This window comes from Prosopis cineraria, unplaced genomic scaffold (genome assembly GCF_029017545.1).
Source record: "Prosopis cineraria cultivar Desert tree isolate PC_DT_omini unplaced genomic scaffold, ASM2901754v1 PC3, whole genome shotgun sequence".
NCBI lineage: Eukaryota > Viridiplantae > Streptophyta > Magnoliopsida > Fabales > Fabaceae > Prosopis > Prosopis cineraria.
In genome coordinates this window covers 38,101,864-38,128,332 of record NW_026555334.1, presented here as the reverse complement: position 1 = coordinate 38,128,332, position 26,469 = coordinate 38,101,864, and the positions used below count along the sequence as shown (strand labels likewise).

The 26,469-nt window shown below is 34.0% G+C and overlaps 4 protein-coding genes and 1 pseudogene across 4 annotated transcripts; 3 read left to right on the top strand and 2 right to left on the bottom strand.

Moving 5' to 3' along the window:
- Positions 1 to 1,812: 1,812 nt before the first annotated feature.
- LOC129307307 (2-oxoglutarate-dependent dioxygenase AOP2-like) lies at positions 1,813 to 3,348 on the top strand. Its single transcript, XM_054948228.1, has 3 exons — positions 1,813 to 2,284; positions 2,378 to 2,699; positions 2,827 to 3,348. The coding sequence occupies exons 1-3, from the start codon at positions 1,866 to 1,868 to the stop codon at positions 3,076 to 3,078; spliced, it is 993 nt and encodes a 330-aa protein (XP_054804203.1). The 5' UTR covers positions 1,813 to 1,865; the 3' UTR covers positions 3,079 to 3,348.
- A 5,243-nt stretch (positions 3,349 to 8,591) lies between these two features.
- On the top strand, positions 8,592 to 10,073 carry LOC129307227 (probable 2-oxoglutarate-dependent dioxygenase AOP1). Its single transcript, XM_054948118.1, has 3 exons — positions 8,592 to 9,037; positions 9,149 to 9,476; positions 9,580 to 10,073. Exons 1-3 carry the CDS (start codon positions 8,667 to 8,669, stop codon positions 9,826 to 9,828), a joined length of 948 nt encoding a protein of 315 aa, XP_054804093.1. The 5' UTR covers positions 8,592 to 8,666; the 3' UTR covers positions 9,829 to 10,073.
- Positions 10,074 to 11,566: 1,493 nt separating this feature from the next.
- Positions 11,567 to 13,022, top strand: LOC129307063 (probable 2-oxoglutarate-dependent dioxygenase AOP1). Its single transcript, XM_054947925.1, has 3 exons — positions 11,567 to 12,042; positions 12,134 to 12,461; positions 12,549 to 13,022. Exons 1-3 carry the CDS (start codon positions 11,669 to 11,671, stop codon positions 12,789 to 12,791), a joined length of 945 nt encoding a protein of 314 aa, XP_054803900.1. The 5' UTR covers positions 11,567 to 11,668; the 3' UTR covers positions 12,792 to 13,022.
- Positions 13,023 to 20,878: 7,856 nt separating this feature from the next.
- LOC129304589 (UDP-sulfoquinovose synthase, chloroplastic) lies at positions 20,879 to 23,880 on the bottom strand. The gene is made up of 3 exons (XM_054944297.1): positions 23,707 to 23,880; positions 22,222 to 23,311; positions 20,879 to 21,685 (listed from the first exon to the last, which is right to left on the bottom strand). Exons 2-3 carry the CDS (start codon positions 23,266 to 23,268, stop codon positions 21,284 to 21,286), a joined length of 1,449 nt encoding a protein of 482 aa, XP_054800272.1. The 5' UTR covers positions 23,269 to 23,311; positions 23,707 to 23,880; the 3' UTR covers positions 20,879 to 21,283.
- A 904-nt stretch (positions 23,881 to 24,784) lies between these two features.
- Positions 24,785 to 26,252, bottom strand: LOC129307375 (deoxypodophyllotoxin synthase-like; annotated as a pseudogene).
- Between the last annotated feature and the right edge of the window lie 217 nt (positions 26,253 to 26,469).

The window sequence follows — 26,469 nt, the reverse complement described above, 5'->3', positions numbered from 1 at the left end:
TAAAAAAATGAAGGTGAAGTAAGGTACTGTCTCCCTTTTTAATAGTGTTTAAGGAAAATGACTCTGCATTACCATTGCCTAATAATACAAGAGGGATCGCCGGCCCATTCAGAGGACCACATGTGCGTCGGTGCTTATATTCTAATCAAATGGATTTATCAAGTCCGAATATATATATATATATATATATATATATATATATAGTTTCTCCCGGAACAATTGTTGCGTCCTTTAAGCATAAATCAACGTACGTATTTGGTATCAAGAATAAGACATGCATTACTGTGGTCCTAAGAGATACGAGTTGACAATAATTTTGATCTGGAAGGAATACGCAACAAAAATTTATATCTATTAAATTTTTAAAAAGTTATAACGAGCTTAGTGGGAGTTGGGACTTGCTTCTTGATTTATAAGGGAGCCCCATATACTCACCACATTATCAAACAACTACCTTCTGGCTTTATCAATTTTTTCTCACTTTAAATGATTTTTCATTCACAAATTACTGTGATTGGTTTTAATATATTAGTTAAATTAGTAAGTGAGTCTCTCGTATATCGTGCAAAAATTTAAAAATATCTATTATTCATTGTTTATAAATAATGTAATTTGCTATAAAATTTATTATTTCATAATAATATCGATAGCGATGATTGCAAGAGCAATTTGTAAAAATAAGATAAATTTCAGGCCCTATATATCGCTACATGCATGAAATAGGAAGAACAAAATTTGTGAATATATATTACTCATACTAGTACTACAGTACATAATTGAAAACTTACCATACCCTCTCAGCTTCTCTATGAATACATCTCTTAGTATTTAATCATATCTATCCATTTAATTATTTATTTAATTTAATGATGTGTTGATCATGATATTAAAATAAATATACTATTTATTAAAGATTATTATAAATAAGCATTATAAACTAATTTTAAAAACCTTTTAAGAGGTAATAGTAAATAATTTATTTAATTTACTATCATCAAATCAAATGAATCGATGAGATTAAGCACTGAGAGATGATGGTATAGAGAGTATCCAAATCCTTCACCCCACCTCACGCCAGTGCTTTGTGACGTGGCTAACGATCTTCCGTCATTATATAATTTACTAAATGGTACGACACGATAGCACGAATAAATGTGTAATGCTAATTCAGTAATTTGTCCCTCGTTTTGTTTGAGATTGACGACGCCTTTGCTAAACAGAAATTAGCTGCTTCTTTTTTGGAGTTGGCTTCTCTTCATTTTCTTCTTTCTCTATTTTCTCTTCACTTTTCATATCAATCATTGGATCTATTTTTTAATGGTTCAGATTTGATGTTTTATAAAATTATTATTAAATTTTAATAATAATTTTATGAAACATCAAATCTGAACCATTGAAAAATAAATTCAATGATTGATATGGAAAGTGGTGAGAAAATGGAGAGGGGAGGAAATAGAGAAGCCAACTCCTTTTTTTTTAGGGAATATGCCGGAGTCTACCAATAAATACGACACGAATGATTATTTAAAATGATTAAATTACCCATTATTAAATATTAAAGATTAAATTAAATGGAGCACGACAAGGCAGACATCCAATCCAATCCATGTTCATGTTGAATGTTCATATTTTGTGGTTCAAATTAAATGAATCGACAAAAATGGATCAGATTTGTGGTTCAGCAATCTTTTTCTGTCACATTCCGAAGACCCACTGAAACGATGAGACATAAAACATACCCGCACAAATAATGAAATCAGCCATGTCGCACGTTGGAAAAAGTGAGATAGCAATGCAGATGAACCTGAAATGGACTCTTTCTCTCTATAAATACGTGTATGAATGAAAGCTAGCGAAGAACGTGCATGAAAAGCGTCGATCATTTAATTAATCATCTCCGTGTATTTAGATTAACGATGGAGTCCCAAACAGTTTCTCAGCCCGAATTTCCTTTGTTTGATTTCTCTATCCCAGAGTTGAAGCCTGGGTCAGACGAATGGGTTTCAACCTGCAAAGCTCTGCGGATCGCCCTTGAAGATCACGGGGCATTCCTAGTACTCTATAACAAGGTTGATGACTCCATTTATGCTTCATCCCGACAACTATTTGATCTCTCAACACAAGCCAAGATGCAAGAAACCAGTGAAAAGCCTGCTCATGGCTACGTTGGCCAAGTACCCGGAGCCCCTCTCTTCGAATCTCACGCCGTCGACAATCCTTTGAGCCAACAAGATTGCCAGAAGTTCGCACGCATCCTATGGCCATCTGGAAACGACTTCTTCAGGTATCTATCTTTAATTCATCTGCCTCAACACACAACTTACAGACTGTCTATAACTGATAATTTCTCATGCTATGTGTAAGTGACTATGTGTAGCGAAGCTGTGAGTGCGTATGCGAAGGGATTGGTGGAGTTAGACCAAATGTTGAAGAGGATGGTGTTTGAGAGCTACGGAATTGATAGTGAGAAATGTGAAAGTTTCCTGGAATCTAACAAATACGTGCTGAGATTTTACAAATACTTGCCAGCTCGAACAGACGAAGGGGAAAATGGAGTGTTACCTCACCCGGACACAACCTTGTTCACCATATTGCATCAAGACAGCGAAGGCTTGGAAGTCCAGAACAAGGATGATCAATGGGTTAGGGTTGACGTCTCACCATCCTTGTTTTGCGTCGTCGTGGGCGATGCATTCTCGGTGACCTTCCCTTGTCATTATATTATGATACTATATGTATAAAAAAACGCGTTTTATTTCCCAATCGACGTACTGGTGTTATACAATGAACATGATTCGTGTATTTTCGTATTAATTGATGGGTTAGGTATGGAGCAATGACAGGATATGCCCTCGTTACCACCAAGTGATGATAAAGACGAAGACACGTCCCAGGTACAGCATAGGACTTCTTTCGTATGCTGGTCAAACGATAAGTCCGCAAGAGGAACTAGTAGATGACCAGCATCCATTACGCTACAAGCCATTCAACCACTATAAATATCTGACTGCCATTGCCACTAAAGAAGGCTTGAATTCTGATTATCAGCATCGACTCAAGGAATTTTGTGGCGTTTGAGCCCCTAGTATGGATGAATGAGTATGTTTGCCATTTGTCTCTGTTATTGTTATGTGAATAAAATGGTTTATAGTTGTATTGCCCAAAGAACACTGGCTCGTATGTGGCATTTCTTTGGACATAAGAACGAGGGGTCTGAGGTTTGTGTGTCGAATAATGTTAATTTTGTTTGTGTTAGTTGCTTTCTTCTTCGGGGCGACTCATGTGATGTATATGATCTATTGTATCCTTTTGGAGAATAAATGTATGTTGGGTGTGTTTTCTTTTTCAGTGCTCTTCATATAAATAAATGAGCACTAAAAGCTCATTGCTCTTGGACTGTTTAGATATGATTTTATGGACCAAATTTACGAATTTTTGCTATTATTCTTTTCAAAAAGTTATTTTAATAAATACAAAATTTAAAATAAGAACAAATTTTTAACTGTTAGTTTTTCAAAAAAATATTTTTTTAATTCACAAACACTGATTAAAAAATTATAAGTGATGAGTTCTCAATACTCATCTATCTAATAAGTACTAAAATTAGTCCCATTTTCTTAGTGTTTACGTGCGTCTTTCTTTTAGAGCAAATGAGTAATATTGTGACGCCTTCTGTAGACATAATTAAATGCGTAAAGGGTGTTTTGATTTTGAGTATTAAAGCTATTCAACTAAAGTCAACCTTGTCATATGATTATCTTACTTTCTCTTTCGCTAAAGAAGAAAGCCCTCAACTAAAGTCACTCTTGAATCTTGATTGTGCTCCCGGGTGAATAAACTTGGGCTATCTCTTCACTAGGATAACTTCTTCCTCGCCTCCGATCCAGCTGATTAATTATAAGTGGCTATATTATTAATTCATCGGGCTTCACTCACACTTTTTTCCCCCGATGTACGTACAGTTAATAGTTTTAAATCGTTTCTTTTGATTAATAAAACCTCGTAAATATCGAAGTTATGCTTTACTTTCAGTTTTGGTTAGTGGTTACACAATCAGAATTATTACCAAGTGCCTTTATTGCTATCACACACGAGCTAAAAAGCCGTTCTCGAATTTTAACCTTGATTCAAACAAAATAGGAGCCCTCCTCACTCCAAACCATTATTTATTGTCCTTGAACTCGATTTTAATTAAAACTTAATATTTCGATTTCAATTAAAAAAATCTGGCCGCTGAATAAATTTTAATGAACTCGATACAGTGGCTCCAAATGTAGGCTATGGTTATTTATTTCAAAAATCAATGAAAACTTGAGATAAAATTTTCAAAATTGAAATTAAAATTAATAGCTCAAAATTAGAGCCTAATTGGAAGCGTTCGATTGAAGGATTGGAAAACTAATTTATATATGTTCATGCCACTTAATTACTGCTATTCCCTTAGCAGAGTGATGATGAGTTTCATCCTTTTTATCTATATTGGAAAAATAGACACAAATTTATATGACTCGTATTAAAAAATTTTCTAAATCTTAGAAATAACTTGTAATATTAAAAGATTTTTGATTCGAATCATGATATTGACCAGTGTATGTGTGTGAACTTTTAAAAGGGAGATTAAATGCTAAGGAAATCAATTAATTCAAGTTAAATCCTAACTAATTTTAAAGTGCCAATAAAGTCTTTCGGTCATTTAGTGGTGATTAAGTCTAACATCCTAAAAAAATTTCAAGTTCAACTCCTAATTTTGCAACTTTATTGTGATTCATTTGCAACTTATTTTTTAAAATTTTCACAAAATTGTTGAAAAATAAACAATAAACAATGGATCTATTTTATTAATAAATAGGCAATAAGCAAAGAATAAACAATAGACTTAATATTTTTTAACATTAAGTATAAATATTTGCGTTCCCTATTAAAATCTATAAAAAAAATTATAAATTTATCACAACGAAATTAAAAAATTGAGAACCCAACTTGCAAATCAATGGAACTATTACATTTAATATTTTTTAATATTAAATATAAACATTTGTGTTTCTTATTACAATTAAACAAGTAAGTTGCAAATACATCATAACGAAGTTATAAAATAGGGAGTCAAATTTATAAATTTCTAGAACTATTAGACTAAATACTTCTCAACATTAAAGATGAACATTTGCGTTTCCTATTAAAATTTAAAAAAATAAATTATAAATATATTACAATAAAATTTTAAAATTAAAAGTTGAACTTACAAGTCCACTGAAAGACCAAGGACTCTATTGATATTTTAAAATTACTTAGGATTTTACTTAAATTCATTAGTTCCATAATTGGGATTTAACTATCATTTTTTCTTTTTAAAAGCCTTGAGAAATGGTTGCATCAATTGACAAATATATATATATATATATATATTGTTGGAGATAAATGGAGTGATTAAATACTGAAATACACAGTTGTGGTCCTTAAAAGGTGGCATGGGCTTGGCTTGTGCCTTGTGGTCCAGTTTTACAAGATTATTTTCATTTGGAAGAATCACTTTAAAATCTTGCTCATAATAATTAATTATTCATAAGTTTATTGACAATTGAGCTTAAGATAATATTGACATAAAATCTGTCGTCATTCTCTTAAGCTTTGTTAATAGATCTAAAAATAATTATTTAAATTTAGTGGAATTTGTATACAATTCTCCTTTTTATTTTTATAATAAACTGATACATGTACGCATTTTGTATTTAAAGGTGATGATATGGTTCAATGTTTAATCCAACAAAAAAAATTGTTAGGAATTGGGAGCAAAAACTTGAAAATGAGGAGAGAGGAGAGATAAGTAAGAATAGCATAAAGACGCCACTTTTTAACTCAAAACTTCAAGGTTCAAATTTATAAATCATTTTTCTTTATTTTTATATTAGTTATTAAATTCATCTTTATTCGATATGAGATTTCTCACATCTACTTAAGAGAAAAGATGGGTAAAAGTAATATTAACTCAAAACCTTAAAACTCAAGTTTATGGATCATTTTTCTTTGTTTTTATATTAGTTATTAAATTAAACTTTATCCGATGCGTTACTTCTCACATCTACTTAAATCTATCACATTTGGACAACCTAATAGAAATCATTTTCTTAAATAGTCAATACTATCAAATATTTTAAATTATACGTCAATCAAATATTAGTTTAAATTAAGAATACATTCTTAACCATCAACGTAATGTATACCTAAGATATTGAATCATTTTTTCTTCCTTTGAAATAACTAGCTCATATCATAAAAATTTAGATGGAGCTTATACATGCCTAAGATAATAGGGTAAAGGTGCAAGTTTGACTATATATTATTTTTCCAAGAGCATTTAGCAACCTAAACAATCAGGTGGTGCGAAATAAATTATCAACTTTCAACAACAGAGCATCCAGTAGCCCACCATTAACTTCACCTAATGGACATTATGTGGGTCCTATAATGACACGTGGCATTCCATGTCAGCATGTGTAAAGGTACAAATTTAGTTATAAACCATTTTTTAAGGAGCATTAAGTAGCCTCTACAATAAAAAATGAACCATCAACACCTTCCCATCAATTTTAAAACTCACAACGTATTAATCTTTTTAATTTTTTTGCCTTCATTTTTAATCTCAGTTGGAGAAGAAAAGATTCAAATAGAGTTCTTATCTAAAGATATTTATAAAGATAATGCCAACAAAGTAAAAGAAATAATTAGTGGCTAAATTAAGCTAGAATCAAATTTTTTTTATATATAGTGAAATCAAGCTTCTACTTCATTGGTGTTGTCTTCATGAATATTTTTAAATAAGAACTCTTTGAACGTCTTCTTTTTGAGTTAACATTGAGAATGAAGTTAAGAAGATTAAAGAGATTAACGAGTTGTGTGAGCCTTATAAGTATGAAGACAAATGCTGTTTGGTCAAAATTGAGAAAAAGGTATTGAATGATCCATTTTTATAGTTGAGGCTTCTCAATGCTTTTCAAAAAATAGTTCGTGATTAAATTTACACTTTTACGCATGCTGACATGGAGTGCCATATATCATTGTGGACTCATATAACGTTTATTAGGTGAAATTAATGGCGAACTACTGGATGCTCCGTTTTTCTAAAGTTGATAATTTATTTCGCATCATTTGATAATTTAAGTTACCAAATACTCCTGAAAAAATAATTCATGATCAAATTTACTATTTTACCCAAGATAATAATTAGAATTCAAACATGTAATTACTAAATAACCCATGATTTAAGCTAGGATTGTAGAGTTGAGGGCCACAAAAAAGAGGCTAGAATTGTAGAGCGTCATGGTTTGTTTGGTTGTCACCTTTGTTTGTAATTAACGCTTGTCCCTAACAATCCACAAAAATGCTTGCCCTTTGAGGTCACGACAGCACGGAGAAAAGTCTTTCAAAGCAAGAATAGAGAACTCCCATATAATTGTACCATTTCACTTTTATTAATGTTGAAGATAATCCCAAAACATCATTATCTCTTGATAATAGATGAGATCTCTCGGGACCAATCAAAGGACCACACGCCACCACCTTGTATGCCCTAATCAATGCACGCGCGTATTTTGTATTAAGAAAATATGACCCTTGTCCGGAAGATCTGAATTTTACGAGCTGCCGACGGAAAAAAACATACAAAAAGTGGTCCACACAGCTGACAAATAAATTTAAACTATTGTGTATAATAAGATATATTTTTTTCAATCTTATTCGCGAATTATTTTCAATATATTTTATTGAAATAAATAAAAATTTTAAATTTCATTAACTTTATCATAAAATTGAGCTGAATTATTTTAAATAATTTTTCAGAAAGGGCATTAAGATAAATACGAATATAGAAAATAGTTAAATATCCTATAAATAAAATTAAAATTAATATTCTCTTTTCACTCTATAAATAGGACCAAAAAGAGTATATACCATGTTCCTTGAAGATGTATAATTCTAAAATATATTTGTCTGGCAAAAAATTTCTTAAATATACTTGTCAAATAAAAAAATATTAACCATAATTTCGAAAGATATAAATACTAGTTTAATATTTAAAAGTTAGTGCTAATAGTAATTATAATTTTTTAAAAGAAAAATATTTATAAACCCAACGATGATTGATCGATTTCATATCCCGTACATCCTTTTCGGAGAAGCCAACAAGGCAGGGTGATGACTTGCTAAAAACTGGACGAGACCGGAGCTTGGAGAAGATTTTGATTTTTGAGTGACGCACCGCCAGCAGCAGTGAGTACGTGCCATGCACGAGGATGCTTTTCACCTAACCTGACCATATATATGCAACATCATATGAGCGTGGAGCGGCAGGCTTGTGCCACCTTTGTAGTGATGTAATCCAAATTATATATATACTGTAAAAACTAATGTAATAGGTACATCATAAAATAAGACAAAATTATCTAGCATCAATTGGATTTCAGGGTCCCCCTATTGGTCCCCTCGATCGGATCCCTGTCAACTGATTTAGGTCCCCACTGACTAATACGAAGAAGTTGCTTCACGTTAACCCCTCAATTTCCCTGGATGTATATAACATAAAACACTTACAGGGCTAATCGTATCAGTTCTGTAACTTTGAGTGCTGAGAAATCAAAGCAAAACAATAAAAGCGCATCAATCCGGCCATCATGGGGTCCGAAACACGTTGTCAACTCGCGGTCGTGGACGTCACTGCTAAAAACATGAAGCCTGGCTCAGAAGCTTGGGTTTCAGCCTGTGGTGTCGTGCGTCGCTCACTCGAAGAAGATGGCTGTTTCATTGCACTTTATGATAAAGTCAGCCCGGGGCTTTGCCATTCTATGTTGTCTGCGCTGGATGAACTGTTTGGTCTCCCTTTAGAAACCAAAAAGCAACTCACCAGCGACAAGCTTTTCCATAGCTACTTTGGAGTCTCGTGGCTTCCCTTGTACGAGTCCGTGGCCATCGACAATGCTCTGTCCGATGATGGTTGCCAAAAGTTCGCTCACATTATGTGGCCTCAAGGAAATGATCGTTTCTGGTATATATACATATACCCTTGCACACATCCTTATTTTTAACCTCGCGCGTTATTAGTTTCTGAACGTTATGATTTTGTCGTGAATGATATATACATTTAAATTTGAAACAGTGAAATAATGAAAGAGTATGGAAAGTGGATGGCGGAACTCGACCGTTTGGCGAAGAGAATGGTGTTCGATAGCTACGGGGTGGGCAAGAAGCCATGCGAATCATTCCTAGAATCAAACGACTATCTGCTTCGATTCTTGAAGTACAGAAAACCGGAGAAGGATGAGAGTAACTTGGGATTGCATGCTCACTCGGACCTGACGCTGCTATCCCTATTGCATCAACTCAATTTCGGAGGCCTGGAAATCAAACCCAAGGGCAAGGACTACTGGATCGAGGTTGATGCCTCCCCCTCCTCCTTCGTCGTCATGGCCGGTGACGCATTAAAGGTGAGATGATGTATATCCATATATCACTTGAAATGCATGGTTCAATTGAAATTCAAGCGCACGCATGCATGAAACTGACCGTTGTTGGTACATGCGCACGTAGGTGTGGAGTAACGGGAGGGTGCACTCGTGTGAACACCGAGTTGTGATGAAGAATGCAGAGAGAACGAGGTATTCGGTGGGATTCTTTTCGTTCAGCGGGAAGACGATGGAGGTGCCGGAGGAGCTGGTGGACGAGCAGAATCCCTTGCGTTATAGACCATTTGATAATTATGATTACCTTCGGTTCTGTGACACTACCAAAATCAAAGATCCTGCTGAGGTGCGTCTCGCAACTTATTGCGGTGTTTGAAAGAAAGCTGGTCAGTTTCTCTTTTTCAACAAACAGGGTGGGTGGGTGTCTTGGTGCTTTTCAAATTATGGGCTTCCTGTTGTTTCTTCCTGTTTTAAATAACGGACTAATGAAGTCAACCTAGCGTCCGTGCGTTAACATGCATATTAATACATGCCTTGATGTACTCAGGAGTTTGCTTGTTATTTCTCGATCTTGTCTAGTAAAAGTCAAGAGTGACCCGTGTATTAGTCATGGCAAAATAATTTTTCTTTTTAATTTTCATTATTTCAGCGACGATGTTGGCAATAATATATGTTGGACATATAATGCGCCCAGCTTTTTATAAGTAAAGAAATATTAATTGATATGATGCGCTGTCCTTTAAACGGGGACGGATTTGGGGGACAAGAAGGGGTCTCGCTCACCCCCTTGACAATTCTTTTGCAAAATTTATTTGGTTTTTACTTGTAAAAAAAATGCTAAAATTAGTTTTTCTCCACTAATATGTAATTTTTTATGACCCTCCACACCATTGTTTCTAGATCTGTCCCTGCCTGTAAATTAAGCCAAAAGGAAAAATTATATTCAGCAACCTTAATTTTCCAAAAAAAAAAAAAAAAGCATCCCAGAGTCTTTAGAAATCATAAGCATTGAATTTTTTTCTTGATTATAAGCAAACAAAACTAACCAATTTCCAGTGTAATTAATATATATTTTCAGTTGTGCCGCTCATATATATTCAAAATTAGAAAAGAGGAGGAGTTGAAATTATTGCAATAAATGACTATCATTACTAAGTACTAACAGAGACATTTCATGAAAAAATTCAATCTCAGACATAAGCATGAATGTATGGAGTGTTGCAATTTGCAGAAAACATGGCGAATCCAATTTCAATGCTCATCACCTTTGATGAGATATGAATCATTTAAATTTAAAAATTTTATTTTTAGTTTTATTTTATATTTATTAATATAAAACTTTTAAAATTTATTAAAATTTTTAATAAAGTTGTGAATTACCAATTTAGATAGAATAAATTTAATTTAGATGATCCAACAATATTATAAAATTTTATATTATTTATAAATTAACTATTTAGATGTATTTTAAATAGTTCAAATTTAATACTAAAATTTTCTAAAAATTTTATATTTTTATTTTGAGAAATACAATATTAAAAATAAAGATAATTTTTTGATTGAAACTTTCTAAAAAATATTTTTTGAAAAAATAAATTTTAAAAATTTTAAGTTCAAATTGTTCAGTGTAAATTTAGATAGTTAATCTATAAAAATCATAAAAAATTAATATTAAATTTAAATTATCCAAATTAAATCTGAATTATCCAGATTAATAATAAATATTTATAAAACAAATTTATTAAATTTTTATATTAATAAATATAAAATAAAAATAAAAACTTTAAATTTAGACAATTCATACTAAATTTGGATAGATTAGATTTCATAAATGTGAAGCACAGAAACTCAAACTGATATAGCAGATGAATCAATTAATTAATGAATGGGGGAATGGAATTTGATTAGTTTGAAATTATAAAATAATCTTTATTAAGACGTGCCACAATATTTTGATGACAGTTGGATTAAATAAATGAATGGTTGGATTTCACTAATTGCATTTAATTTGTCAAGTAATTTTCTTGACCCCTGAATAAGCCCACCAGCACAGAGTCTCCTAACAAACTCCCAATCGCAGTTATTAAGTCGCTTTCAAGACAAAATACTATAGCCCATGTATAGTTATAACACAACAGCGAGCTAATCGTATAAGATTTGGAGGCACAGAAACTTTTGACTTGTGAGGATACTAAGAAACTTAGCGAAGCCATATCATGGGATCCGAAACAGAGTGTGAGCTTGGCGTGGTAAATTTCAGCGACAAGAACATGAAACCTGGTTCAAACGAATGGGCTTCAGCCTGTCGTGTAGTGCGTCGTGGACTGGAACGTGATGGCTGCTTCATTGCACTCTACGATCAAGCGAGTCCAGGGCTCTGCAACTCAATGATATCTGCGATGGGCCAGCTGTTTCATCTCCCTTTAGAAACCAAGATGCAAGAGACCAGCCCCAAGATTTTCCACGGCTATTATGGCCAATACTCTTTGCTTCCTCTCTACGAATCTCTGGGCATCGACGATCCTCTGACCATGGAAGGATGCCAAAAGTTCGTTCACATCATGTGGCCTCAGGGAAACGATCGTTTCTGGTATTAGTTACAATAATCATTTGCTTTAATTTGTTGCGACTTTATATTCCTACGAACTTTTGTTTTTTTCTTTTTTGGGAAAAATATGTAGTGAAATAGTTAATGAGTATGCGAGGGTGGTGGGAGAAATTGACCGCTTGGCGTATAGAATGATGTTTGAGAGCTACGGTCTGGATCAGGATGCGTGCGATTCTTTGGTGGAATCAAACAACTATCTGCTTCGATGCTTCAAATACAGAAAACCAGAGATGCAAGAGACAGATTTGGGAATCCATGCTCACACCGATATGAGTCTGTTTAGCATACTTCAGCAGCTCAATTTCGATGGCTTGGAAGTCAAACCAAAGGATGCGCAGAATTGGATTAAGATTGAAGCCTCACCCTCCTCCTTTGTTGTCATGGCCGGCGACGCACTCAAGGTCAGAGTTATGGATTACGTTAATTGGCTGTCTTATGATATAATTCTGTGCGTATGTATATTTGAAATTGGATGCATGATGAGGCAGGCGTGGAGTAATGGGAGGGTTCAGGCGTGTGAACACAGAGCGATGATGAAGGCAGAGAAGACGAGATACTCGATGGGACTATTTTCGTTTGGGGGGAAGACAATAGAGGTTCCGGAGGAGCTAGTGGATGAGAAGCATCCATTACTTTATAAACCCTTCGACCACTATGAATTCCTTCGCTTCTGTCAGACCCACAAAATTCAGCAATCTGATGCTCGAATCACTTCTTATTTCGGGCTGTAACTTGCCACTTCCCAATAATACAGAGGAAGCTATTTTATCTATCACTACTCCATTTCTTATCCAGCATATTCATCACTCTGAATTATGCTCTTCCATTTGTTTGTTTGTTTGTTCCTGGATTTACAATTTCAAGTCGTGTGCGTAATTAAGGGCGCAACAGCTTAGCATCTGCTGTTGAGTCATGCTGTATTGGAAACAAGTGTTTGTTAAGAAAATTCTCTTATTTCGTTATGCCAAAGCCCGCAATACTTAAGCTAAGTACTTTAATTTATTTGAATTTATATATATTTTCCTCAGTTTGGATGATATTTATCTGCTCGCAGTGAAGGGGTCTTCCATTTATTCCCTTTCGGACCATTGGCGACTAATACATCAGTCGAAATATAACTGTTTGTGATGCTATAATTAATCCATAGTACACACACACACACACATGTATGTATGTATATGCACGCTGGTTATAACCAAAATATGGGAAGACTCCAGTAGGTACGGGCATCCTTTATGCTTTATCTTTATTTACATATTATTCGGTCTTTAATAAAGTACACTTTCTAGGAGTTTTATTTTGTCTTTAATATAAAACATTTCATAAGACTTAATGAAACATTAACGAGTAGTTTTAAAAAAAATCCACAAATTTAACTGGTTTATTTAACTTGATTGGCATGTTTAACTTTAAGATTCAAAAGTAAAGTTAATAATTTTAATTAAGGACATTTTGGGAATTTTATAAAAGTTGTTGAAGAAATTAAGACTTTTGACTAATTTTAATAACCTTTCTTAATCAGCCTGATTTGATTAAAAGTATCTTATAAACTTCACTAAAAATACTATGTTTTATATCTTCCACTTCAATTTTCTATGTTATTCATAGAAGACGTTAATTTATAGAGTTAGATATGAGGTCTTTTAATGAAGAAATTATATCTTCTAACTCAACAAGGAAGAGTCTCCATGAGATTTCAATTGCAACCATCTACATGAATGTACAATGTTTGAATTTTAAGGGTTGCTTTGGAATGAAAAGTTAAAAACTCATCAAAAAGAATTGAGAGTTAGATCTATATATAAAATTAAAGCTTGTCTCTAATATACTTTTTACGGATGAATGTCATGCTCGCTCCATTGAAAGAAGTATCATGCTACCTTCTTTCATTGGAGCTTGGAATGGCAAAATATATGTGTTCGTAGCTGATAATAAATACCAGGCGTACCAGAAATGTTGAGTTTCAATTAATAATAAAGGATCTCGAGTTCCCTTACCATAATTTACTCGGATGTAAAAAGATATAAAGTTTTAGTAAAACAAGTGTATAATTTTTTTATTAAAATGTGAAAAGATTACAAACTAAAAACTAAAAAGGATTAATGAATATAAAATTTGTGAGTGTTTGATGAAGTGTTGACTAGTTTCTTCTGTATTTTCTTCTTCTGTTTATAGTATCAGAGTAGCGGTAGTCTTTCCTTTGAAATCTAGCACGTTTTGCTGAAGAATCACGGATCTCATGAAACTCATGACACGGTCTTTATTCAATGCTCTCCATTTTGATAACCAACCTGTTTCATCGAAATATTTAAGCATAAATTTTGATATTATTTAAGATCGTGTCTTCATGCCAATGGTCTAATATTTACAATTGATAGGATTTCGGCATGTTTATTTATTGTGGCTTTATTGAACCTCGGGGTCAACCCCTTTCATTTATATTGGGTTTGATGTTTCAGTTACTCAGCCCAACTAATACTGTGACTTATTTGAATGACGTTTCACATTTAGTTCAAATAATATGATACAACACTACCAATATGTCATGGCCATTTAATGAAAACAAAATTAAAGTTAGGTTAACCATGAATTCAATCATCAAAGCTCGTATATTAAGGTGGTAATTGGTGAAAAAAAGGGGACTTGAGGCGTCTATTTGATTCTTGTGTATCTTGATTCTTTGTGATTAATATATGTTTCCGTTGCTATTCAAAAAATTAAAAACAAAGGCCTTGAAAGGCACAAGAATAATAATTTTATTCTTGAGATCGATGAACAAGCTGTTTCTCATCCTTAAATGAATGAGCATAAATCATGGGTTCGTTGGTAGACTCGCAATGGCACGCATCATTGAACATACAGACAGAAATGTATGAATGTAGTTTAGCTTGGTAAATAAGTTTTGGTGACCTTTGTCTCTTGTTAGATTTCGATGGTGCTGTGGATCTTCATCTTGTATGATTCATATTTGGCATATTCCCATAAACTAAAAGAGGTGACGCGTAATAAAACAAAATTATAATTTAACCAAAACAAATGAATAATAGAAAAAGGAAAATACAAAGGAGGCCGTACTTTATCATATGGGGACCAAATTAAATTTAGAGACATCAATCACTCACGTCATCCGACGGAGAAAGATTAGGAATAGGATATAGGATCATGCTTATGATCAAATAAGCCAGGGCTAAATTGAAATATTTATTTAATGACATAATTCAGTGGTCCTATTATATATATATATATAGATGCATAATTTATTAGAAGTGGCCCTAGAAAGGAAGGCCCCCGAGCGTGGGGACCAAAAATACAACTATTGAAGATTTTTCTAACTTCAAGGCATTCAAATCGATCGACTAAAGAGATCCGGTACGAGTAGGAAGGAAGAGGATTTGCATCGGGACGAATGATGATAGTGAAGACACTGGTGAGTGCAATGATCACGTTGGCGTGAAAAAGAAAATTGGGAAACAAGTGCAACAGCCAAACCTTTTGTTTTTTTTTTTTTTGGTTTTTTCAGGTCGTACAAAACAAGGAAAGTAACACAATTTGCACTGACATTTAAATTTGGTGAGTGATCTAATTTCACCCACCAAAAAATGTTTTAATTTTAATTATTGAATTTTATTCATACTTAAAATTTATTAAAATATATTTTTTAAAAAATTAAAATTATTTTCACAATGAAAGTACCCTTCATATATGTTGTTTCTTTCAAAAAATATAGATTTAATAATTTTTAAGTATTATATAACAAAATTTTTTATAATAATTTGATTAAATCGAATAATTATTATTATGTCACATAAAAAATTCATTGAACTTAACCTACTTATCAAATTTAAATCCACCGTTTGGGCGGCAATAAACATGCATATAGTCAAATGTTGATTGTAATCCCATTATATGACTTCTTACTTTATTTGAAAACCTGATAAATCATTTTCCATATAAAATTGTCAGGCAGCCAAACTTAATTTTTCTGTTAAAGAAAGTACATTTTGCAATTGGAAAATAGACAACTTTCAAAATCTTTTTTTTTTCCTTAAGTACGTATATGCAAAATTATCTTTTTTATGGGATATTCGTGACGTGAAGAAAAAATAAATCTAGCAGATGCAAGACAATAGGTAAGGTGCCGTGTAAGGATGCACTCTAGTATTGATTTTGATTGGTACTTGAATTTAGTTATCTACCTTGTTCAATGAATATTAAAGTTAATGCTTTTAAATTAATTGATTGATAGACGGATGGGATATAATAGCTAGAGTGGATAGATATTGGGGATGTTTATCAGGTTGGTGTCTCATCCTAAAAAATAAATAGAATTAAAATTTTATCTCTTGTTCGATCCCTTTTAAGATCGGGATCAAATGAGATTGGGATTAAAATGTTTTGACAAAGCAAACAAAATATAACAAAAAGAGTTAGATGATAATATTTTTAAAATTTTTAAATTATATAATTTATTAAATCCAAAATTAAAATAATATAAGTATAAAAATTTAATCACTGAGTTATAATAACTACAATTTAAAGTGAAAGAATATACTTACAGCAACAACAATTTAAAGTCAAGTACACTTTAACCATAAATAACTTCTAAGCTACAAATATTATTACACATAATTATTGAATTACACAATTTAAATGGATAGTTGGTTATGTAAAAAAATATAAAATAATTAAACAAATATATACATATATTAACTCTAACAAAATAAATAATATATTAAATATCAATAAAAGAAAATAAAAAACATATAATAATATACATGGGATGGGACGAGACGTCCAAATGTTGATTCTATATTCCATTTAATCCTAAACATATTTTTGTTTTGTCCTGTAAAATCTTGTCTCATTTTTTTAGGACGAGACAAACTCATTTTGATATGATTAGGATAAAACCAAGTTAACCAAGGCAAGACAGGTGTGAACACCCCTCGTTATCACAAGTATAGGTTGAAAGGAAAAGCCTATTATAAGTGATTACAAAGTAATCAAAGGTGGGTTTGTTCCAAAAATAAAATAGAGGTGGGAATATGGGCCCACCTAGACCATATGAATTAGGAGAAATATGAGTTGGGTTGGGTTTAATTTATTTTTATATGGGTTAAAAAAATCTCAATCTAACCCAACCCTTGAGGATTGGTAAGTTAAATAGGCTAACCTGCCAATCCATTTATTTATTTTTAATTTATCTTTTATGAATTTAAAAAAATACACCTAAATAATGAGTTCTAATTTAATATTCCTTCATGATTCATTCTAAATATACCAAAATATTAATTTATAATATTTGTATAAAATATATAAATTAATTCAGCTAAGTAAGTCATGCCCAATATAGTTTATATTCATAAATTTTTTTCCTTTTTTATTTTTTTTAAAAATAATATGGATTAAACAGGCAAATCCTAACTCATCAGATTTAACCCATATGATTCATAAGTTATATAATCAAAGCCAAAAAAATGCGTTTTTATTTGGGTTAATTTTTTTTCAACTAGACCTGACCCTTATGACTAGTTATTCAAATCAACTTATATAACCTTATCCATATTCCTTACTTTAAAAGTAATCAAAACATTTATCTTTTGATAAGTAAACATATTGGCACAACCCTCCCGTGAAATTTGCACAACTCTCTTCTTAGAAAGGAAAATTTTTTAGTATAGCTGACCCGATTGTCCTCATAAAGTCTGTTCTTTTAGCCATACTGAGTTACTCTATGCAATGTTTGCTTCTTCTTGAAGGTATTTTGAATGAAGTTGAAAAATTGAGTAGGAATTTTATTTAGAATCAATTTGATGATTCTAATTTCATCTCATTGTTTGGAAAAACATCAAAATGGGGAAAAATGATGGGGGCTTGGGCATAAAAGATCTCTATAATCAAAATAAAGCCTTCATGTTTAAATTTTGTTGGGAAATTCTGTGTAAACCTGAGTGTCTTTGGGTCTAGTGCTTAAGAGATAAATATAAGTGTGATTGTGGAGGGCATATTAATGTTAAACCAAAAAAAAAAATTCTTCTTATACTTAGAGGAGAAGTATTGTGAAAGTTTGGAGTAGTTTCTTGAATGGAGTTAAAAGGAAAAATTATCAGGGGAAGAGAAACTATGTTTTCATGGGACAAATTGATTGGCCTTGATCAACCCTTCATTGCTTATGTTACTAACTATGAATGCATTGGAAACCCAGAGCCTCAATTACAAATTTTGTGTTCAATGAGGGTAGTTGGGAGATTTCTACATAAGTTAATTGCCTTCCTTTTACTGTTATTAATTCCTTGTGTGCTACCCCACTTTAAGGATTAATGGTGTAGATAGTTTCAGGCTAGGCTGGATCTTTGTTAAATTTGCTTATGAGATCATTGTGAGATTAGAGGATGACAGTTTGAATACTAGGTGGATTAAGTTCTAGAAATGGCAAGTTCCATAAAAAGTTAAAATGTTCGTACGGCAAGTGTCTTATGAAAGATTGCCAACTAATTCCCTCAAAACCAAAGGTCTTTCTGATAATAATAAGTCCTTTTAAGTGTAATAGAGAGGAGACCATCTTGCATATTCTTAGAGAATGTCCCCATGTTCATGAGGCATGGAGAGCATTTATTAAATCTAACATGCTTCGAAGTTTCTTTTGTGGTAATTTCTAGGTTTGGCTCAAGTGGAATTTGAATCATAACCCAGTTGAAAACAAATTTAAACATTAGCCATAGACCATAAGTCTTTGGCCTTGTTTGTTGGAATCTGTGGACAACAAGATGCCACAAAATCTTTGATGATGACAACACAAATCAGCAAATGAAGTCTTGCCTAGCTCAACTAATGGAGGGGACTATCAATGGAACACTAAGAAACAAAATCTTCAATGCTTTTGATGACTTTAACTACTCTGAAGTCCACCATCAAAAAGTTTTATTTAAATTGATGTTGATGCCTCGGGTCAGTAGAATCAACATTCTACTTGGGGGGGAGTGATCATAAATTCACAAGGAGGTGGATTATGGGCTTTCATAAGGGCTTAGGTTGATGACAATTACTACATCTAAGCTTCATGCCATTAAGATAGGGTTGGAAGTCCAGAAGCTCCTAGGATACTCCAAGGTGCAATTATTTTTAGATTTTCTTGAAGCAATTAACACCTTAATAAGAGAGGGGGGTTTTGGAAGTAGATACAAGAATGTATTGGAAAACATTAGAAATTTGTTGCATACTGATTGGGAGGTCAATGTGCACCATGCAACTAGAAAAAGCAACAATATTGTAGATTGGGCCTGTTTGGAAATCTGTTCTCCAGAATAAAAGAACAAAAAAATTTGTTTGATAACGTATTTTCAAAAAGTATTTTGGAGAACAAAAAAATAAAATATTGTTTTAGAGAACAAAAAAATAAAAACAATTTTTAAGTGTTCTATGATTATTGTTCTGGAGAACAAGAGAGAATGAAAAAAATATCTATTTTTATTATTTTTTATTTTCAAAACATGTTCTACAGAACACCAGTTTTCAAAACAATAAAATAAAAACAGTTTCAAACAGTCCCTTTCTTGCTAGGAATGCTACTGGGGTGGGCAAGCATTTGCTGTTATTGACCACAATTCCTAAAGGAAGCAAGGATCTCTTGCAAAAGGATTGGGAACATAGACGTTATCTAGTTTAGTCTATTTTCCTTTTGGTTTTCTTAGTTTGTCAAAGTGTAACTCCATTGTGACCTTTTTCAAGCTTTAAACCTGTCTTTTGTATTTCACAAAAAGAAACACATGTGGTATGGGGGTTTGTACTCATCACACTGATACTTTCGTTAAGAGTCAGTGTCACAGAAAAGGCTATCCACAGAGTCTTTTGACCAACAAGAGGCTGAGTAAAGTGCCATGGATTGAAGCTACCAGGAACATCGGCTCTTGACAAGATAGCATTGTCAAAAGTCTCATATTTAGGAGCTTCACAAGTGGTGTGAGATTTATAAATGTGAGGGAATTTCTCACCCAACTTGCTAGTGTTTTGGGTGGAAGAGTCCGTTGAACTTATAAAACTCACACCACTTGTGAGGCTCCCCGATATGGGACTTGTGATATTGTATCAATATTAATTTGAAATATGTACAACTTGCAGGTCATTAGAGATACCATTTCTTTTTCAAACTCCAATAATAATTTTATTTTCTAAAAAAAAGACTTGCTTTTAAAAAGTCTTTAAGAAAGTGAAAAATAACACTTGCAATTTTAAACTTTAAGACTTAGAATAATAGAATGCTAGCTAGTCGAGAGAATCAATAAAAAAAAAAAAAACTATTTTATTGTTAGATGCTCCAACTTCTTCGTATGGCGAGAGACTTGAGTTTTAACTTTTAATGTTTTTATCACGGACAATACAACTTATTATTTTTCCCCCATCATCGAATACAACATATCCTTTGAACTTCCTAGAATCTGCGAAAGAACATAGTCAATAATTAGAAAGAAATTTAACATTCAAACAATGTCTATTTCGTATAATATATATTAATATACAATTAATTTATTTGAAAAAATGCATGGACCAATGATACTAACATAACTTTTTGATATAACCTTCTGTGAATTTTATTATAAACGTTACTTGTTTATTAAATATGCCGATGACATTGATACACCGACCCCTTCATACAAATACTTCATCCTCACAGCAAAGACCGTCAAAGAAAAGAAATCCGACGCCTTCCCCTCCCCCCATTCACAGTCTACGGTTATCCACTATAAGTCGAGACGCTTATCATCAATTGGGAGTACCAAGAAAAGATTCCCAAAATGAATAATTAAAATACCCGATGATATAAATGAAAAATTTAGGATTACTTTAGAGTTTGCGTAGAATGGAAATAAACTTTACACCTTACAAAAAAAAGTAAGTCATAATAATAAAACTTGCAGCATTGTCATGTTGCCTACATGACAGATGTTTACGTCTTTATTGGTGAACTACGGCCTACATTCTCAAATACTCACCAATATACAAGGTAGCATTTTATTGCGATGCACATGACTCTCACAGTAAACTTCTTTGAAGCACAAAGAGGTTTACACTAAATAGGCACATGATGGTTATGCTATTACAGCCTATCCATAACTCCCCGTTTCACAGCGTAACAAATTCCATCCAGTGCCAATGTAACAGTAAAATATGTGACAATGCAGCATCACCTAGCGCCACAAAAGAGTCACAGGACAGCGAACCCACCTTAGGCTGTCAAAGTTTTTGGCTTAACCCCAATTTTTCTCCATGAAACACTTGGCATGATTTGCTTAGTGTCAACACGGTCTTTGTACTTAATTGCAAAGTTTAGCAGCGAATCCAGGAGAGAATCTGAAAGAAAGTGTGGCTTCAACCCCAGCTCTATTAGTTTGGTGTGCTTGGCATTGTAATAATGCTCCTCTGCCTCCACTCTTGGGTTTGGCACTGATACAGCTTGCACATTCAGCCCCAGCTTCTCGCCTGCTTTTGTAACAAGGACAGCAAGTTCGTTGACTGAAAACTGTTCAACAAATTGGTTGAAGACCCGGAATTCCCCAGGGTTTGCAGGGTTTGCAATGGCAAGCTCAACGCATTGAACTGTATCTCTTATGTCAAGGTAGCCCCTAGTCTGAATCATGTGTGCAATGCAAAATATTAGCAACAATGCACACTTATCATCAAGTTCATCTGTATAAAGATATCAACTCAACTAATTCAAGAGAACTAAGAGTCTTAAGAGACTAAAGACCTGATAGCAAAGCACACGGCAAGTTGGCAACACAGTAATGCAACTCCAAAACTAGACACGTGTCTTCATCATACAAATACCCACATTATCTTTCTTTCTTTCTTTTTTTTTTTTTGAATACAAAGTAATCCAACAATACATGAAGGAAGCAAGAGGCCAAGAACTAACTCTCTAAGGTCTCAATTGAGCTTCAATTGATTATTTATTCGTTTCTTTGTTTGTTTGGTGAAAAATAAGAGCAGTTGCCTATTTAACATGATCTAAACACAGTGTTAAGAGTCCTAAAATTGTTACATCTTTTATGTCCTTGTCATAAACAATAATCATCAAAAGGTAATTTTATGCCTATCTTTTTTCTTTGACAAAAAATGTTCTACTTATCCAAAATATCATCACTGGATAAAAAGCTCTCTTACCTGGCCTCCTTTACCATATACAGTAAGTGGATGACCAACAGCAGCCTGAACACAGAACCGATTCAGTGCAGTTCCAAAGATTCCATCATAATCAAACCTGTTACACAGCTCCCCATGCATTGCAGTTTCATCTGTCCTTACTCCATATACCACTCCCTGATTCAGATCAGTTGCTCGAATCCCCCAGGCTTTGCAAGTGAAGGCAATATTGTGTGAATCATGAACCTTGCTAAGATGGTAAAATGAACTGGCTTGCTTGGGATAAGGCAAAGTGTCTGTCCTGCCATTATGAGTAATTGTAATGTAACCTTCCTCAATATCAATATTTGGAGTCCCATACTCACCCATGGTTCCGAGTTTAACCAGATGACACTGCTCTCGGAACTCTTTTATAGCAAAGAGCACATTCAGTGTCCCAATTACATTGTTTTGCTGTGTATACACAGCTCTGGACCGATCTATCATAGAGTAAGGAGCTGATCGCTGCTCACCAAAATGAACAACAGCATCAGGTTCAAAAGACTTGAAAGCTTCAGATAAGAAGTCAAACTCACATATGTCACCAACGTAGAGCTCAATACTTTTTCCAGTGAGAGATTTCCAACAACGAAGGCGGTCATGAATTGAGGCAATTGGAGTTAGAGAATCGAGTCCAAGCTGGTGATCAAACAGGCGTCGAACAAGACTGTCAACAATAGCAACCTCGTAACCCTTGTTAGATAGGTGGAGAGCAGTTGCCCAACCGCAGTAACCATCTCCACCAATGACCATAACACGCTGTGGTTTGGATGGGACACCAGAGCCCTGAGGGGAGCCAGAACTCGATTGAGTTGGGGCTTCCTGGCTAGTTGAAATAGCAGTGGCACGTACCGCAGTACTTCTTTTTGACTTCTCTTCCCGCAAGAAAAGCCTTCTAAAAGGAGACCTGGAAGTTTTGAGCGGAACAGAGATAGAAAATGCAGACGAACATTGGTTAAGTGGTTTCAAGTGAGATTTGTTGCTAGAAGACGCAGTCAAGGAGCTAGAGCATGATACTAATTGAGCCATCTCATATGATGTTCCTCTAGAGGCTCTGACTAATGAGATGTACCTGCAAAATAAATAGAGGTCCGTCGCTAGCAATTCAAATTTAGGAAGGGGAGAAAACTGAGTTTTGTTTAAGAACAAACATACAAAGCCGTCCTAAACATATCAATTCCTCAAGAAAAATTTCACAAAGATAATTATCGAGGGTTTTGTTTAAGATAAGGCCAGGGCAGGCACACAGCAGGAAAATGAGGATTTGTCTATGTGAAGAATATCAATATGCACATCTAAGTTGCATAGAAAAACTGCAAGACTATGACATCAGCTCGAATCCCTTAAAATTTCATTGTTCACGCCTCCGAGAAACTAGTGATCCTTTGCTTCCCACGGGGAAATTAGATTGATGGAATGCAAGAGGCAATCGATGTTAAAAATATATGGTGAAAAGACAATGATTACCTTGAGCAAGCAGTGACTTTCTGCCTTTGATTTCGCCTCCCGAAAGAAAGCCCAGCAACCGTGTTTCAAGTTCCGACAGACATTTCAGGGATGAAGAGGAATATCCGTTTCTGCTTCCTCTCGCGCTGCCTGTCCACCGGGCCTACCCGTAGCCCATCCAAACAGAGGTCCAATCTTTCTTTTCCGTCCCCCCCCCCCTTTTTTTTCATATTGCATATGGGTTTTATCCTTTGGTCAAATACTAAATTTGTGAAGCTTTTCTAACGGTGATTCGAATCTCAATTTACTTTGTTGAAAAATTAAACTCCTTATTTAGACCTAATTTAACCCTATGCACCATGATTCTATCACTTGACATCTTTTTCCATTAATTTTTTTTTTGGGCCAGCAAGGATATTCATCGACCCAGAGAAACGTCTAGCAAACAGGAAATTACACGTGCACGGTGCATCAGCATCTGCCTATGGGAATACTATTTTTTCACAGATGAAGTTGAATTACACGCCATTAATATACGTGTTTAAATATAGCGGTTAAAAGAACTGTATTTTTTTTTTCTTAAAGAGAGATATAAATTGTAAATAATATAGACTAGTTCGGCCCAAGGGAATCAAACTAAGAGACTACAAATCCAATCATAGTACAAAACAAAACGATCGACAAGGACGGCCAAATCAAATTCTAAATATTTTATAGAAGCACTTGCTTATAATTGGAATCATATATTTGAAAATGTTATGAAGTATTATGTATGAGGAACAAATGACAGACTAATAATATAATGAAAATTTAAATTATATACTTCATATCATATTAAAAATTACGAGCGTATATACAATATTTTTTGGGTAAAAATGTACTCGGTTTCGAACTGACAGGCGATACCTTAACTATCTAGTAAATTTATATCAAATTGACTCTTTCTTTTCAACTTTGACGAGCAAGAAACCACGTCCAGTTAGATATAGTTGTTATGACTCATTCGTATGCCCATGTTAATAAAAATACAAGTTAGTGGCTTTGTTTGGCTAGAGCTGAGCGCAATCCGATTTTCAGGGAAAATAACGAAAGCCAATCCTTGTTCACGCCTGAGAACGGCGGAGAATATCTCATTATTTACTTTTGCGATGTATGTGGAATCGACATACGATCAGATGAGCACTTAATTACAACACAACCCAGATACAGAATAAATAACATGGACGTAACAAGCCAAGCACGTACGTATATAATTGAGCACTCGGACGTTATTCCCAGCTGAATATACCACAGATTAACACACAAACTTGTTTTAACCCTCAAAAGCCACTCACACACCACAGAAGTCCTTAATATTAGCACTGTAACTGAATTTGAGTAACTCCAGATGATCAAAAGGCTTGTACTTAGGTGGGTGTTCTTCATCAATCAGCGACGCAGCCACATGCACAATCCCTCTGATGAAGGTAAACAGGCCCAGTGAGTACCTCCTCTCATTCCCATTCATCACTATCTTATGCCTTGGAGCTTGTATTCTGTCGTTGGTCCAAACCTGCATATACAAATTTAACATGTTCAGACCAGCAAATGGATTAACAATAAACTAAACTAAAATATATAGTCACCGTGATGGCATCGCCGGCGATGACAACGAAGGAAGTGGGAGAAGAGAAGTCAACTTTGATCCACTGGCCATCCTTAGTTTCGACCTCCAAAGCATTGACGTGATTCTGGTGAAGAATGGTGGTGAAGCTCTTGTCAGTATGAGTGACGAAAGCTTGTTTGGGTTGGTCATCTCCTGAGCCCCTGTGTTCTAACAGTCGAAGAAGATAGTTGCTTGCTTTAAGTATGGCTCAAAGCACATTGGCATATTATAGCACTCAAATATCATTCTCGCCACCATTCGGTCCAGTTCTTCCGCCACTTTTGCATACTCAAGCACGTATTTGCTGCACACAAATCCAACGGAAATTAAAAAGCCCAATATTCAGTTGAATAAAATTAACTAAATAAGGAATACTCTGTGGCTATATACGTACGTACCAGAAGCGGTCATTTCCATGAGTCCATAATCGATCGGCAAAAGTTTTGACGCCTTCTGGAGACGTGCCCTGATCGATACCGAAGCTTTCGTGGAGAGGGATCTTAGGATTCTGTCCGACGTAGCCTTTCAAGGGGAGACCCTCGTATTTGTTTCTGAATTTGGTTTCATCGGGGAGATCGAACAGCTCCTTCATAGAACTGAACAATCCATTTCGAAGCTGGTCAGAAGCAAATTTGTGGAACAAGACCACAAAGCAGCCATACTCTTCGAGTGCCTGTCGGACACTTTGACTTGTTGATAGCCATGAAGTGGTGCCTGGCTTCAAGTCCTCCTTTGTGAAATCTATCACAGGAAGATTCATGAGCTGTCCTTCTCCACCCATCACGTTACACACACAGGCTAATGCTTTAGTTTAGCTATAATCTCTCCCTCCCTCTCTCGACCGTATTATCTTGTTATGAAAAAAAACCCTCCTGGGATTGCAAGTATATATAGAGTGAGTGAAGTACTCTATTTAACCTCGACAATATGTGACTGTGACTTAATTTCTCTACTATCAAGAAAGACGTTGTGAGTCCGATGTTTGTTGGTGAAGCAATGTCATTGGACATTAATTAAATAGGGAATTAAAAGAAACAGATTAATGAATAATGATGAATTGTATTTTCCAGTGAAAATTAACTGAGTTTTTTTATTACTTGATGATTATGAAAGTATAATATTAAATTAGGATAGATTTA

Bases quoted from the DNA above. Each gene is read 5' to 3' on its own strand.
- LOC129307063 (XM_054947925.1), top strand. From the start codon at position 11,669: ATGGGATCCGAAACAGAGTGTGAGCTTGGCGTGGTAAATTTCAGCGAC. The intron at 12,043-12,133 runs GTATTAGTTACA...AAAAATATGTAG, and splicing joins CAGGGAAACGATCGTTTCTG to TGAAATAGTTAATGAGTATG. The intron at 12,462-12,548 runs GTCAGAGTTATG...ATGATGAGGCAG, and splicing joins TGGCCGGCGACGCACTCAAG to GCGTGGAGTAATGGGAGGGT.
- LOC129304589 (XM_054944297.1), bottom strand. From the start codon at position 23,268: ATGGCTCAATTAGTATCATGCTCTAGCTCCTTGACTGCGTCTTCTAGC. The intron at 21,686-22,221 runs GTAAGAGAGCTT...CACATGATTCAG, and splicing joins TATATGGTAAAGGAGGCCAG to ACTAGGGGCTACCTTGACAT.
- LOC129307227 (XM_054948118.1), top strand. From the start codon at position 8,667: ATGGGGTCCGAAACACGTTGTCAACTCGCGGTCGTGGACGTCACTGCT. The intron at 9,038-9,148 runs GTATATATACAT...AATTTGAAACAG, and splicing joins CAAGGAAATGATCGTTTCTG to TGAAATAATGAAAGAGTATG. The intron at 9,477-9,579 runs GTGAGATGATGT...ATGCGCACGTAG, and splicing joins TGGCCGGTGACGCATTAAAG to GTGTGGAGTAACGGGAGGGT.
- LOC129307307 (XM_054948228.1), top strand. From the start codon at position 1,866: ATGAAAAGCGTCGATCATTTAATTAATCATCTCCGTGTATTTAGATTA. The intron at 2,285-2,377 runs GTATCTATCTTT...GACTATGTGTAG, and splicing joins TCTGGAAACGACTTCTTCAG to CGAAGCTGTGAGTGCGTATG. The intron at 2,700-2,826 runs GTGACCTTCCCT...TTGATGGGTTAG, and splicing joins TCGTGGGCGATGCATTCTCG to GTATGGAGCAATGACAGGAT.